Source organism: Sus scrofa, chromosome 4 (genome assembly GCF_000003025.6).
Source record: "Sus scrofa isolate TJ Tabasco breed Duroc chromosome 4, Sscrofa11.1, whole genome shotgun sequence".
NCBI classification, from domain to species: Eukaryota; Metazoa; Chordata; class Mammalia; order Artiodactyla; family Suidae; genus Sus; species Sus scrofa.
Genome location: NC_010446.5, coordinates 98,247,244 through 98,261,749, shown reverse-complemented (window position 1 = coordinate 98,261,749; position 14,506 = coordinate 98,247,244). Strand labels below are relative to the sequence as shown.

At 52.8% G+C, this 14,506-nt stretch overlaps 2 protein-coding genes across 9 annotated transcripts in view; one reads left to right on the top strand and one right to left on the bottom strand.

Annotated features, from left to right (window-relative positions):
- SETDB1 (SET domain bifurcated 1) overlaps positions 1-1,949 on the top strand; it is a 33,438-nt gene extending 31,489 nt beyond the window's left edge. Inside the window, exons 21-22 of one of the 4 annotated variants that reach the window (XM_005663488.3) lie at positions 4-92; positions 557-1,949. In XM_005663488.3, the coding sequence (XP_005663545.1) occupies positions 4-92; positions 557-674 (207 nt within the window). In that variant the 3' untranslated portion in view covers positions 675-1,949. The remainder of the gene's footprint in view (positions 1-3; positions 93-556) is intronic. The other 3 variants (XM_005663486.3, XM_005663487.3, XM_013997179.2) reach the window with 3 other exon arrangements.
- On the bottom strand, positions 1,246-10,977 carry CERS2 (ceramide synthase 2). Of its 5 annotated transcripts, XM_001929667.7 has the most exons (12): positions 10,157-10,262; positions 7,291-7,479; positions 5,069-5,242; positions 4,500-4,617; positions 4,181-4,299; positions 3,901-3,958; positions 3,723-3,773; positions 3,418-3,510; positions 3,104-3,232; positions 2,786-2,892; positions 2,499-2,652; positions 1,246-2,330 (listed from the first exon to the last, which is right to left on the bottom strand). In XM_001929667.7, the coding sequence occupies exons 2-12, from the start codon at positions 7,299-7,301 to the stop codon at positions 2,190-2,192; spliced, it is 1,155 nt and encodes a 384-aa protein (XP_001929702.4). In that variant the 5' UTR covers positions 7,302-7,479; positions 10,157-10,262; the 3' UTR covers positions 1,246-2,189. The 5 variants fall into 5 exon arrangements, with proteins under 5 accessions (XP_001929702.4, XP_005663547.1, XP_005663548.1 ...); XM_005663490.3 differs by lacking the exons at positions 7,291-7,479; positions 10,157-10,262 and adding an exon at positions 10,825-10,977; XM_005663491.3 differs by lacking the exons at positions 7,291-7,479; positions 10,157-10,262 and adding an exon at positions 10,768-10,864.

Sequence of the window (14,506 nt, the reverse complement as noted above, 5' to 3'; positions counted from 1 at the left end):
CAGCACAGTTGCAGCCCCAACCTGTTTGTCCAGAATGTCTTCGTGGATACTCATGATCTTCGCTTCCCATGGGTGGCCTTCTTTGCCAGCAAGTAAGAGGAGTCAGGAAAGGGGATGCTTGGGTAGGAAAAGAAGCCCAAGCTTGGGGGAGAGGGGGGCAAGGACTACTACAGTTCTAAGGGCCTCTTCTGTATGCCCTCCACCTGCATATTCTTTTTTTCTTTCTTTTTAGGGCCACACCCATGGCATATGGAGGTTCCCAGGCTAGGGCTCAAATAAGAGCTGTAGCCACCAGCCTACGCCACAGCCACAGCAACACCAGGTCTGAGCCATGTCTGTGACCTACACCACAGTTCATGGCACCACTGGATCCTTAACCCACTGGACAAGGCCTGGGATCAAACTTGTATCCTCATGGATACCTAGTCAGATTCATTCCTGCTGAGCCACAACAGGAGCTCCTTTTTTTTTTTTTTTTTTTTTGCATACTCTGTCACCCCAGGCACCTGGGTTATCTGCTGTGTTCACCACACTCCTTTCTTTTCTTCCTCTTCAGGAGAATTCGAGCTGGGACAGAACTTACCTGGGACTACAACTATGAGGTGGGCAGTGTGGAAGGCAAGGAGCTGCTTTGCTGCTGTGGAGCCATCGAATGCAGAGGCCGTCTTCTCTAAAGGACAGCCTTCTTCCTAACCTTCTGAACTCTTCCTGAATTGCCCTTTCCTCAGGAACTGGGTCTTCCTGACTATTGAATTCTAACCCCCCAAGTCTCCAGTCTAGCAACTCTCCCAGCTCCTAATAGATAGAAATGGGGGTTCTGGATCAGGAGATCCCTTCCAATGTGGTGCTAGCAGGCAGGGGCCCTCCTCCACCTCCTAAGACACTAGAGGTGGGAGAGGTTACCATTCTAACCTGGGCCTGACATTCTCCTGTTGCTCATCCCTCCTACCCTACGTTGGTTTGAGTGTTCATGCTTCTAACAGACTTTATTCCTGGAATGAGGACTGTGTATTTTACAGTCCCTGGTTTGTATTGTTTCTTGGAAGTCTTTTAACAAGATGATAAAACTAAGATTATAATTTGATTTCTCTCTCTCATCTCTCAATTCTGGGTCTTTAGATGAGCGATTATCTCCCCCCATCCTTCCCAGTGGGCAGCTGTCATTAATCTTGACCTTTCTCTATTTTTGCTTTTTCTCATTTGCCATGTAAAATTTTAAAAAGAAAATGTTACATAACCATGATGAAGGCATGAGGAAGACTACCTTAGTTTATTTAGTTGATCGCTCTTCTCTCAATTCTTAATAGTCTCAAACACTTGTTGCCATGTTTCACTTAATCTTTAATATATTTTAATTAAAAAAAACCATTAACAGTACATTTTGGTCTGAAGTGGTCCCTCTGCTGAAATGCCAGGTGCTAGCTGTAATTCTGGCTTTAAAACCAAAAACCCCAAATGTTTAATAAATAAAAATTAGAACTAGTTGCCATTCTACTCCAAACCGGCTAGCCTAGGGAAAGAGGCCAGAGAAAGGAGGCATTAGGATCTTGGACCTGTGACTATGGGGACAGCTGGCAGAGAAGTAACAGAAGACTTGTCTGAGCAGTCCCCAGTGTGGCCCCCACTTTTTGGCAGAGGTAGGATATGGGTCACATGCACCCCTCCTACACTCAGTTCATTTGTTTCTTAGGAGGGAAAAAGTGAAAGCTCAGCTTTGGTTTCTGGTCCAAGTTGGGGAGCTTAGAAGGTGAGCCTTGGTCCAACTTTGGCAGAATGAGGCCCACAGGTGGGACAGTAAGGCACGACCCTGGCTTTAGAGGTCAGGGAGTCAAAGGCAGACAGCTAGGGCCAAATTCTGAAGTTATTGGAATGTGAGTTGTAGCCTCCCGACCCCCAGAGCGCAGGAAAGGTCTCGAAAGTAATAGAAAGGACAACTTGGAAAACAGAGAGGAAAATAAGACCATCCCCCCTCTAACAAAGGATATAACCAGCCTCTCCTTTCCTGGGGACTGGCTGGTTCAAATTTGGTTTAAAGGCAACTGGGTGACAAAGAAGCAGGGGGTGGGGGCACGGAGAACACTCTCCTCTTGATTTCTCCTTTCTCCCCAGAGCTTAAAGTGACCCTGTGGGGAGGGTGGGGTAGTTCCTTGGCTTTATGCGTTATTCTGAGGGGCAGCAGAGACAATGGTTCAGTCATTCTTACGATGGTTGTTACTGAGGATGGGGTGACCATTGGCTAGAGGCCGGCTCTTTGCTCCTCCCCCAGCTGCAGCTTCCTCCCCCTCTGAGCTCTCTGTTTCTTCCCGGTCACTGCGTTCATCTTCTACCAGCTGTGGAAAGGGAGAAGAAGGGTTACAAACCCCTGAGGACTGCCTCTCTCCCATGGCGTTTTCCAGCTACACCCAAGGCCCTGTAGCAGTTTTCAGAGGGCTGCTGATATGGTAGAGAATTTGGGCAGTGGAGGGTAGTAGGACCTACAAAATGGAGACAGTCTTCACCTTTCCAGTTATGAACTTGTGAGCCATGCGCAAAATGAGGTAGGCCCAGAAGATATGCAGCAGCTGTAACACTCCCATCATGAAATTGAAGAAGTAATAGCCAAAGAAGGCAGGATAAAGCTCCAGTGGGTACACCAGGGTGCAATGCAGGATCCTTGGGATGGGAAGGGAGAGACAAGAATTGTAAACACAGAAAGGAGAGGGTTAAGATGGAGGGTAGACAGATTGGGGTGGGGGAACCCTCCTCATTTCTTGAGAACAGGAGTTTAGACTGGCCTCCTACTCACCAGAAGGGCAGGATGACCAGTCGGGTGATAATGAAGACAATGGCGAAGACGATGAAGATGTTGTTGCAGGTGTTTTTCCATCCAGCATAGTTAAACATCTTGGCTGACTGCATAGATAGCCCCCATCCATCATCATGGCTCCTGACTCTCCCATACACAATCACATGCATGTCCCCCTCACCACACTGGCCCCATGCCCCCACCTCCTTGGTTCCAAGACTATCAACCCCCACCCACCACCATCCAGGAAAAAAAAAAAAGAACAGAAGAGACTGCACCAGGGTCTCTAGGTTTGAAGAAATGCCCAGGAAGCCTGACCTCTAGCAGGTAGTCAGAGGAGTCATGAAGAGCCATGATAAGAGTTCCTGCTCGGACGTAATTGGCGAACCAGGAGAAGCTAATGAGGATGATGGTGGCCACGTGGTGGATGATCTGTTCCTTGAAATCCTGTAGAAAAGATGTAGCCTCCAGTGGACTTTTTCCTGTTCCTTGGCCTCCGGTCTTCCTCCCCCTCACCATTAGTTCCAGTTATCCCCCAGCTCCATCCAAAGGACCCAGAAATCAAAGGGGAGGCTCCTCAACCCAGGGCTTTATCTTGGCTCCTAGGCTTAATGGTACAGCCCCTAACCCACCTTTCTTTTGACATCAGAAGCAATGCTGAAGAGCAGGGACCAGTAGAAAGACAGTTCAATCATGTAGTACCAATATTGGGAAGGGATGGTGCTCTGAGAGAGAAAAGAAAAGAGGTAAGGAACCTCAGCAAGTGGACCCAAAGGTCTCACCTCTCCAAGCCCAGCCCTCCTAGCCCCTGAGGTTATGTTTAGCACCATGACTCCAGTCCCTTCTGCTTTGTTCAGAAATCATCTCTTCACAAGGATCCAATCCTACACTGATTGTCCTAATCACCCCATATAAGGATTCAGGACCCATCTCATACCTGGATGGGATATCCCTCCCAAACTTTCCTCATGTCATAGAACCAGGGTTTCTGCAGAGAGATGGTGAGAGGTTAAAGGAAGTGGGGCCCAAATTCTGTGGCCTCACCCCACCTTGCCAGAGAACCTACCCCCATCTTCCAGCAATGCCCACTCCACCTGCCAGTAATCCCCACTCACATCTACAATGACCGCCATGCCGGCGATGAAAGCAATCAGGTAAAATGTGAATCTCCAGCTGGAAGAGGAAGCAGAAATGACTAGGAGAGTGGGTGGAAGAATGGCACAGCCCTCCAACCAACCCCTAAGTACCACCCCCTGGATACCCTCTCAAGGATATTGGTAATAACCAGATTTCCCTCACCTGGGCACAATCTCCCTGCATACACCATGACCCGCCCCTCTCAGCAATACATCAGACCGCCCTCTGCCACCAGCTGTTTGCCCCAGCTTCTCCTACCTGGCTTCTCGGAACTTCTTGAGGAGACTGGGCCGGTCCTGGTTGCGGCGGCGGCGGAACCAGCGCTCTACCTGGCGGGCAGAGAGCCCGCTCTGCCGTGACAAAAGCTCTACCTCCACCTGCAGGTAGTGAAGAAGCCCATCTATGTTCAGCTTCAGAACTCAGCAGCACCCACCTTCCAGCCCCGCCAGTTAATGGCCCAAGTCAGCCCCACTGCCTTCCCATCTCTCCACCCAGCAGAGCTGGCATTCTGACCCTATCCCCTCCCCACTCCCCACCGGAGCTCAGTACCTCCCAGAGCAGGGTCTGCAGCTCATACCTGTTTGGGCTGCTTGCCACTGGTCAGGTAGAAGTGCTCCAAAGTAGGGTTGGGAGATGCCCGCAGCCGAGTTTTCTCTTTTACATTTAGGAGGGCAGCCAGTGGTGTAGCCACATAACTGGGGAAGGGATATGAGTAAGAAGTGTCTGGCTCTCGTGAAGCACCTCAGTCTCCTGGTAGCCCCTAAGATGGGCGGGAGGTGGGGGGTGGCTACAGGGGTGGACTACAAGCTCAGGCAACTTTATCCTGGGCCTCAGTTTCCCAGCAACCCGTCTCTCTGGCTGCCTTAGGCTGTCGTAGGCTGCCCATAGCTGACAAAGCTGCCTGTGTTCAGTAGTGACCAGGCGGGGTGGAGGGTGAGAACAAATAACCATTGAAGGAAAGGGCCTGGGGGTGCTGAGCCCTCAGAAAGACAATGCTGCCTTCAGTGGGGGGCACACAGTAGGCAGGGACCTGGGTGGTGAGAACACCAGGGTCCAGGACCAATCGAACAGCAAGAGACAAACTTGAACTACAAGAAACTGTGGCTGGCAGCCAGGGAAGGCATGGGGGTAGGTTGGTATGCTCACAGCTCAAAGAAGTATCGAATGATGAGGAAGACCAAGGCCAGGGGTAGTGTGATATAGAGGTCTGAGGCTTTGGCGTAGACACGCCCATCTCGGTCTTCTAGATCAGCCCAGGTTAGGTTCACAGGCAGCCATAACCGTTCCCACCAGAAGTAGTCATATAAGGTCTGGAGCATCCTGAAAGAGGAAGGGGAAGGTAGAGGACATCAAAGGGGGCAGCAGTGGGGAAGAAACAGATCGAAGCTTTCATGGTGTAATAAAAAGATCAGGGGCAAACTCAAGCCTGGTCCTGGCCATGTATCAAATCAGTTTCCCCATCTTTTTTTTTTAATCCCCTTTTTCTTTTTTTTTTCTTTTTTTTTTTGGGGGGGATTGCTGCCCCATGGCATATGGAGTTCCCAGTCCAGGGCATCTGCGACCTATGTCACAGCTGCAGCCACACAAGGTCCTTAACCCACTGTGCCAGGCTGGGGACCAAACCCAGCACTGCAGAGATGCCACCAATCCCTTTGTGCCACAGCAGGAACTACAGTTTCCCCATCTTTAATATGGTGGCTTTCCAATTCTAACATGTGCTATTCACATCAACCAAAGGTGATACTAACACCCCCCAGAAGTCCTGATCCCCTAGGCTTAAGAGCCTTGGGGTCTCCCCCACATGGAGGACAGGTAGGATATCTGGCCCTAGAAGCTAGAGCCAACAATCTTAAGTCAGAGGCACCCTCCCGTCTCCAGCCACCCTCTTAGCCCCCAAGCCAAACCATAACTGGAAGCTTCCCTTGCCAGGGAAGCCCAAAAGAGGATTGTGGGGCTGGGGCAAACCCTTCCTACTCCTTCCTTACAACCCACTGGGGCATCGGATCCTACGGAAAATTAAGAGACCAGAGTAAAGCAAAATTATGCCCCCGAATAATGCTGAGCTCAAGGACACTCAATGGACATCAAACTATTGCACACAAGATTAATACCCTATGCCAAGCCATCTAATCCCTACACAGAAGGCAGAAGAACCCTATCTGAAGCCTTTTCTCAAAAACAAAATGAAAGCAAGACTGCAGAGAGTCAGAGAATGGGAGTCAGAGAATTGAGACAGCGGACTAAGACAACTGGTGGAATTAGAGGCTATTTCTTATTAAGTCTTGTCTAGAAAATAAAATACTAGTCTGCATGGCGAACACCCGTCACAAATTCCCTCAGCTCAGGAAAGAGCTACTATTTTCCCCTGCCTCCCCCCTTCCTGCCACTCAAAAAGAAAGGATCTACAGGTTGGTAGTGACCACTTGGATACCCAAATGAGGGAAGGAACGATCTGGGGCTCATGCAGGGACAGGAGATGTTTGGAGCTAGAGAGGCAGCAAGAGGTTCCTGATGCTGGGACCAGCACACTGCCTGGCAGTCCTGGGACTCAGCAGTGAATCCAGCAGGATGACAAGGGCTCCCTACCCCTCCTCCTCCCAGGTGGGAGGTTAGGTGAGTGGTATCCAGGCTGGCCTTGAGACTAAAAGCTGACACAGAAGGAAGGTGGTCCCCTCCCAGGGAGGAAAGAGAGTGGGGAGATCGTTCCCTGCTATGAACTAGAGACCAACGGGTGCCCCTCTCCTCTCCTCTCCTCTGGCTGAAGGCTGAGCAGATCACAGCTGAGCCGGGCTGGTCCTCTGGCCCGCTCTTCGCTCCCCGCACAGCTCCGCCCCCACCCACCACAGAAGCCCTTGCGAAATCCCTCTTGGCCTGTCACGGGTCAGTATTCCAGCTCAAGGACTTTACCCTCTTGTCCCCAGTCCTGGTCGCTGCTCTCTCAGATGAAAGCAGAGGTCAGCACTGACAGTAAGGGTGCAGTTCCACCTTCCCCCAACAACACACACACACACACACACACACACACACACATTCCAGGCCTCAGCTCCCTGTAGGCACTGCCCCTTCCCCCTCCACCTCAGCCAGAATAAATATTTAATTAGTTAAAGAGATGGAAGCCTTTTGAACCAAACAAAATTAAACATAATTATCCACAGTAGAACTCTCTTCACAGAACCATGCACACACACCAACACTCTCTTCCTAGAGAAAAGTTGTAGAAAATTTAGTAGAGAAGGGACGAGGCAGAAATGCCTAGATGTGGAAGAAACCTCTGGCTCTTCCTATCTACCTTGTCTCCTTAGCCTGATTGGAGGTGGGGAAACAGACCTAACCCAGTCCCCTGGCTGCTCTGTCTCTTGGAGCCCAACCTGTCCTCCATTGAGTCAGGGTGTCCACGGTCACCCTGGTCCTCGGAAACCGGCAGGGAAGTTTCTCTTGTCACAGATATTTTGAGGGCTGGCTGGGATCCTGGAGGGTGTGAGTGGAGCTCCTCTCCCCGACTCCTGGGGCCCAGGGATGTTGTATGCCAGTCTGATCCCTACAAAGAAGGTGAGGAGCTGGGGGGGGGTAGGCAGAGAAAATGTCACAGAGAGGTCAAGGGCAAGTGCAACTATCTCAACCCAGGGACAAGATAGCACCTGTCCCCTTCCTGCTCCAAGCAGGGAGAACGGAAGCTGTGAGCAAGAGAGAAGGATGTGTCAGAAGTTCAGAAATGCCGATGAATGGGGGCTCTCTCACACCACAGTGCTGCCCAGTACTTCCATCAGCAGAGAAGCATCAGCCCCATCCCCGCCCCCAGGGCCTAGCCCAGCAGAGAGACACCAGATTCAGCAGGGTCAGGACTTCTGACCCAATGTGACAGGGAAGGGAAACAGGGGCTCTCAGACGGCCTCCCTCACACATCCCCACAGAACCAAGGCGCCTGCCGGACAAGCAAGGAGTCCCATAAACGAAAGGTGACGGAAGAAAACAGGATGCACCCCTGGAATAGGGAGACAAACGCTGCTTTTCTGGGGCACGCTGGCCTGCGAAACAGTTACTTCATTTTCTGATGGAGAAAATCACACCTATGGATATTCTTCCACTCACAGAATTTACTCCCCGACACACATGAAGAGAAAACAGGGTGTATGTGGCTCTCTGCCTCTCTCTCTCTCACACCACACCTGCCTCAGAGACACAGACACCACTTTCGGAGGCACAGGCTGGAGAGGGGCCAGCAGAGCAGGGATTTCATGGGCATTGGATTACCAGGAACTAGAACGGGGCTCCACCCAGGCCCCATTTTTTGCCCCAACTCTGACTAACCTGTCCCAGACCCTCAGAGATGGATGAAAAGGGGCAGAGGGTCACCATGCGGGCTTGTAGACCCAGCTAGCTGGGAGGCCAGAAGTTTGAGACTATGAGGAAGGGATCTTATAGACTAAATGTGCTACCAGTCCCAGTGGCTCTCAGAGTTTGGGGAATGAGTGAGGAACGTAGAATAAGTAAGGGAGGCGAGACAAGCAAAGAGAGGGTCCCGCAGGCTCCCAGCTTCCACTGAAGCCTGAGACTACAAAAAAGAAGTGGGAGTTCTCTAGTGGCGCAGGGGGTTAAGGATCCAGTGTTGTCACTGCTGTGGTTTGGGTTCACTCCCTGGCCTGGGAACTTTCACATGCCATGACCGTGGCCAAAAAAAAAAAAAAAAAAGAAGTGGAAGAGGACCTGAACAGTCCTCCTTGTTGAAAACATTTTCAGGCAGCAAGAGCCGGTAATGAACCAGAAGGTTGCAAACAACAGATAAAGTCAAGAAGAGGTGTATTGCTCCATTGCTTCAGGCTGCAGTTACAGGTCCCAAAACGTAACTGGACTGCCCCACCAGAGGCCCTAACACACCCAAATACTGCATGAGACTACAGCCCCCAGAGGCAGGGAGAGGCTGGCAGGTTGAAGAGGCCAGATGTGGGGAAGGTGCTGAAGGCACAGTAAAGGCTCAGACAGCCTGTGGCCAGTGACAGGGGAAAGTGGAGGCCTTTCCTCCCAGGAGGATAGCTGGCCAGAGGCCCCAGTGAAGGGAGTGGATTGTGGGGTACCAAGAAAGACAAGGAACTCTCTCTTCAGAACAGAGAGTCTGTGCAGGTCACTGTATGATTAGGGCCAGGCCCTGAGGGAGGAGGCTGCAGTCTAGTCCCATCACAAGTGCTGTCAGCTCACATTAGGCCCAGTCACCTGGACTCTGGTATGGGACACCAACCCCTCCAACACAGATTTGGAATGACTGCCTGCTGGAGGCCTTCTCTGATACAATTCTCTGGGAAAAGGAGCTCATGCCTTTCCTCAAGGATCCTCAGAACCTCCTGACTCCTGCACCTAGCAACTCAGGTGCCTGAGACCAGATTTTGCTGCTAAGAGCCCGGCTTGGGGAGAGTGAACCCCTAAATTCAGGCCAACAATTAGTACCACACACCTGCAATTAACCTACTAGCCAGTGAGCCTCCGGGCCAGTAATTAGCGAGTCGAGGCCCAGAAAACCAGTCTCTCCAGTGGCTTCCCCCTCCCCAGCCCACACGCCCCATAACGGTATAGGAGCCTTCGCCTTGGGGTGGCCGGGGCAGAAACTCAGAGCCACTCCTTCCTGTTTCACGTAAAGCACATGGACGTTCTGACCTCCCTCCCGGACTGGGCACAGTAGGCGGGTAAGAAAGAACAGCAAGACCCTCCGCCCTCCTCCCACTCTAGCCATGGGGCCGTCAGAGCCAGGCAGGGGCCACGCCGCGCGGGCCGGCTGCCAGGCAGAGGGCTCTCGCGCAAGTGATCCCCGGGCTTCTCTACTTTCCAACAAAGGGGCTCCGCCGTCCGCTAGCGGCCCCGCGGCCCCACCTCCTGTTCCATACCTGTTGCCCAGGAGGGCTCCTCCGGGCTCCGGGCGGCGCGCCCAGGCGCCCGGCCAGTCTGCCCTCGGGCGGCGCTGGGGGCCCGGCCGCTCCCGCGAGGCGCTCCGGCCCGCCCTCCCCAGGCCGGCCGCCATGAGCGCGCCGGGCAGAGGCCCCGAGCCCGCGGCGGCGCCCCGCGCCCGGCCGCCCGAGGGTGTGCCCCCGGGCCCCTCTGCCCTCCTCAGCCCGCTCCCTTCCCCACCGGGCCCAGTCCGCCGAGCCGCGTCCGCGCGGCCCCCAGTTCTCGCAACTTTTCCGGGCCTCGTCCCGCCCCACCCCTGCGCGCGGCGCCTCGGGCTCCCGGGCTGGGGTCCCGACTCACTCGGCGGCGGCGGCGGCGGCGTCGCGGAGCTGGCCCGGCCGGGAGCCGCTGCTCCGTCTCTCTTCTCGTCCGAGCTCCGGGCCCCCTCCGAACTGGCTCCGCTCGCTCCTCTCCTCCCCCTTCCGCCCGCCCGCCTGCCCGCTCGCTCCCTCCCTCCTTCCTCCTCCGCCCGCCGCCCGCCGAGCCCAGCCGAGCTGAGTGCGAGCCCAGCCAGCCAGCCCGGGAAAGAAAGGCCGCGAGCAACACAGGAGCCGGGAGACTGGGCGTGGGCCTGCGGCCCGGCGACGGAAAGGGAGAGAAGGGCGGGCGGAGGGGCCCGGGCCTCCGCGCGGGGCAGCCGCGCCCAGCCCCCGCCGCCTGCCGCCGCCCCCTTCCCGGCCCGGGGACCCGAGCCCTTGCGGCGCGGGTTCTGCAGCCGCGCCCACTGGCATCCTGGCATCGAGGGAGAAGCCCCCCGATGAGGGCAGGCAGTGTGGGTTCTCTCCCAGCCCCTTGTCTCTCCGTTAAAGGTTAGATGTAGCCCTGGGGAACCGCGGGACAGACCGGGGACCGCAGAGCGGTATTGCCCCTGCCCCACCCCACCCCGGCCACCCCCAACTGCGGTCCCCGACCTGCACCCGGCTGCAGCCCCCGGTTCCCTCTGCGCGACCGACTGCCACACTTCTCACCTCCAGCCCTACTGGGAGGCAGGAGGGGGCGCAGCCCCTGAGAGTCCTTTCCAAGTGCCGCGCGCCGAGGCCGAGCGCCTCGCCAAGGCCGACCCAGGCAGCGGGCCCTCGAGATTCCGCTGTCCTTCCAGCGCGGAGCCCGCTACCCCTAGGGCGTCCCCCGCCCCAGCCCGCCGTAAAACCCACAGCGTTTCCACCCAGTGCTGTTTAAAACCTACCCGCAGTGGTACACATACCCTCCTGTAGTAGACTCTGAAGGAGCCAACCTCCAACTTTTTAATGTAAAATGCGTTCGAGTTTGCCATCTAGACCACGTTTATCCGTATTTAAATTCATATTGTAAAATGTTTTTCCCTTAGTCTGGTAAAAGCAATGTTTCAGGAAGATGCAAAATGTTTATCCTACAAAATTGGCCTTGATTCGTACAGAGGACAGAGTGTGACCAAAATGTGTCTAAGGGTTTGTTTAGAGAGGGCCCCCTAAGTAGAGGTAATTGAATTCTTTACGGTAATGAAATGGTGCTTTTTATACTGTCACAATTAGAACCTCTGACAGTGGCTGGTTTCAAAGTTTATCTAGTCAAGTTCAGGGGCTTTGACAGTTCTGTTAAGAAAGAATGTATGACCTCACTAATCCAGTTTGAGACCCTTGCTTAAGGCTCTTTCTGGAGAAGGAGGCAGAAGCTGACCTCCAAACATTTCCTTTGCTCTTTGCGGTGAGAGGCCCCAGCCCATGCCAACCTACCACTAGGGAATTCAGACCTGTTGGTCCATTCCCTGGACTCTTCAGCCTTCTTTAGCCCGGTTTTCCAGTTCCCAACAACCACTCTAGCCCTTTATTCCTTTGCCCCAGGCTAAACTCCTTTAATAGCATATCATATTAGCATACCATATCCGGCTACCCCTTCCCTACTGTTACTGCCCCTCCCTCAATCTCCCAATTCCACGGTTCCCTCTACCTTTTCTCCCCCCTTTTTTGGCCGCCCTGTGGCATATCCAACATATCCAGAGGTCACATCCAACCTGCAGTTGTAGCTGTCACAACACTGGATCCTTAGCCCACTGTGCTTGCGTGCCAGTGCTCCCAAAATGCCACTGATCCCACTGAGCCCCAGGAGGACCTCCTCCCTCTACCTTTTTTTTTTTTTTTTTTTTTTTTTTTTTTTTGCCTTTTCTAGGGCCACTCCCATGGCATATGGAGGTTCCCAGGCTAGGGGTCTAATCGGAGCTGTAGCCACCGGCCTACACCACAGCCACACAGGATCCGAGCTGAGTCTGCAACCTACATCACAGCTCACGGCAACGCCGGATCCTTAACCCACTGAGCAAGGGCAGGGATCGAACCCGCAACCTCATGATTCCTAGTTGATTCGTTAACCACTGTGCCACAATGGAAACTCCTCTCTCTACCTTTCTTACGTGCCTTCCCCAGATTCCCTTTTCCAGCAGGGTTCCAGTGTCTCCTCTTTGGGCCCTGGCTAAACTTTGAGTAAGCTCTCTACTCCCGCCCCATGTCTGTCCTACTTGGTTCAAACCTTTTACTTTCTAAACCCTTTTTCTCAGGCAGTTTTCCTAGATGCCAGGCTTTCCCAAAGTCCCACCAGTCTTTTAAAATGATTCCTCAGAGGACTGAAGACCAGTTAACTTTCTTTTAAGATAGCAGGGGGAGCAGAAGTTTGGGGCAGAAGCTGAATAGTCATGGCCTGAAAAATAAAGATAACAGGGTGTCCCCTCCCCCAGAGACAAAGGAGGAGGCAAAACTGGGCCTCAGGCAGCAGTAGAATGATGGTACCAGTTTCCAAACACAAACACACTCACACTCACTCACACTCTTTCACTCTGCCTCACTTGCACCAGGAGATTTTGATCATTGCTCTTCTGACCCATCCTCCACCCACCGCCCTGGGGTGGCATGGCCACACCCATGCCCACAAGTGCCCTAAGCTGCCTGCCTGACTCACTTCCTCTGTAAGGGCTGCTGAGGTGTCCTGAGGCAGAGGACACCATCAGGTCTTCAGCCTGGGAATTAGGTATCTGAGCAGGCTTCTGGGACAAGCAAAGACGTGGATCCTCCATTGTGGAAAATAGGTCTTAGTCTTCCCAGGTGGGGCTGGCTTCCACAACACAGAAGCCACTTTGGGTAAAAGAGTAGAGCTTGGCTAGTACAGGAGCAGAGAGATTGAGTTACCAGGAATTCTGGGGAGAAAAAGTTTCATAACAAAAGGAAAAATAGAAGTTTCTACTCTGGCACAGTGGATTAAGAATCCGATTGCAGGAGTTCCCATTGTGGCTCAGCAGAAACAAATCTGACTAGCATCCATAAGGATTCAGGTACTATCCCTGGCCTTGCTCAATGGGTTAAGGATCTTGTTGCTACGGTGTAGGCTGGCAGCTGTAGCTCCAATTCAACCCCTGGCCTGGGAACCTCCATATGCCTCAGGTGTGGCCCTAAAAAGCAAAAAAAAAAGATTCCGGCTTTGCCATGTGAGTTGTGGTGTAGGTTGCAGTCGAGACTTGGCTCTGGTGTTGCTGTGGCTGTGGTGTAGGCCAGTGGCTACAGCTCCAATTTGACCCCTAGCCTGGGAACCTCTGTATGCCATGGGTGTAGCCCTCAAAAGATTAAAAAAAAAAAAAAATCCCATTGCAGTAGTTCAGGTCTCTGTGGAGGCATGGGTTCAATCCCCAGACTGGCACAATGGATTAAAGGAGCCAGTGTTGCCACATCTGAGGGTGTAGTGGCAACTGTGGCTCAGATTCAATCCCTGGCCCGGGAACTTCCACATATGCCACAGGCACAGCCAAAAACAAAACAAACAAACAAAAAGGAAAAATAGCCAGGAGAAGTTTTTTTTAAAAAAAAAAAAGCCACACCTGCAGCCTATGGAAATTCACTGGCTAGGGGTTGAATCAGCACTACAGCTGCTGGCCTACATTACAGCCACATTAGCTCTGAGCTGCATCTGCGACCTACGCCACAGATTCACAGCTTGCAGCAACTCTGGATCCTTAACCCACTGAGCAAGGCCAGGGATAGTACCCACATCTTCACAGACACTATGTCAGGTTCTTAACCCACTGAGCCATGATGGAAACCCTCAGGAGGAGTTTCTAAGTATTCTAAAATCATGCAATGCAAAGCATTGCAGAAAAGCAATATGGGGAATTCCCTTTGTGGCTCAGCAGTAACGAATCCAACTGTATCCATGAGGCGGTTCAATCCCTGGCCTCATTCAGTGGGTTAAGGACTTCCATGTGCCATAGGTGTGGCCCTAAAAAGAAAAAAAAAATGGCAATATCGACTTAAAGTTGAACACGTTTTCAGGCTGTCTATATCACTGCTTGTCCTATATTCCACTAAGATGGATCCCAAGCCAGCCATGCCCTCATCTGAATGATGAGGAAAACACTGCAAAGTTAGGAGACCTGGATTCCGGTTCCAGCCTTTGGAAGTCATTCAGCCTCCTGGAGTCAGTAACAAGAGGATGGTAGACCAGGTCATCCCTAAGATCTCCTCCAACTCCGCAATTCTAAAATTTAGAACAGGGGGTGGAGGGTGTTTTAGTAAATCTGAAAACATATTCAAGTCTGGCCCTGGAGTTGAACAAAACAAAACCCAGGAACAAGAGGAGTGGGATTCCACCCATTTCAGAGGAGCATTTGTAAATGCTTCACAGATACTCCTC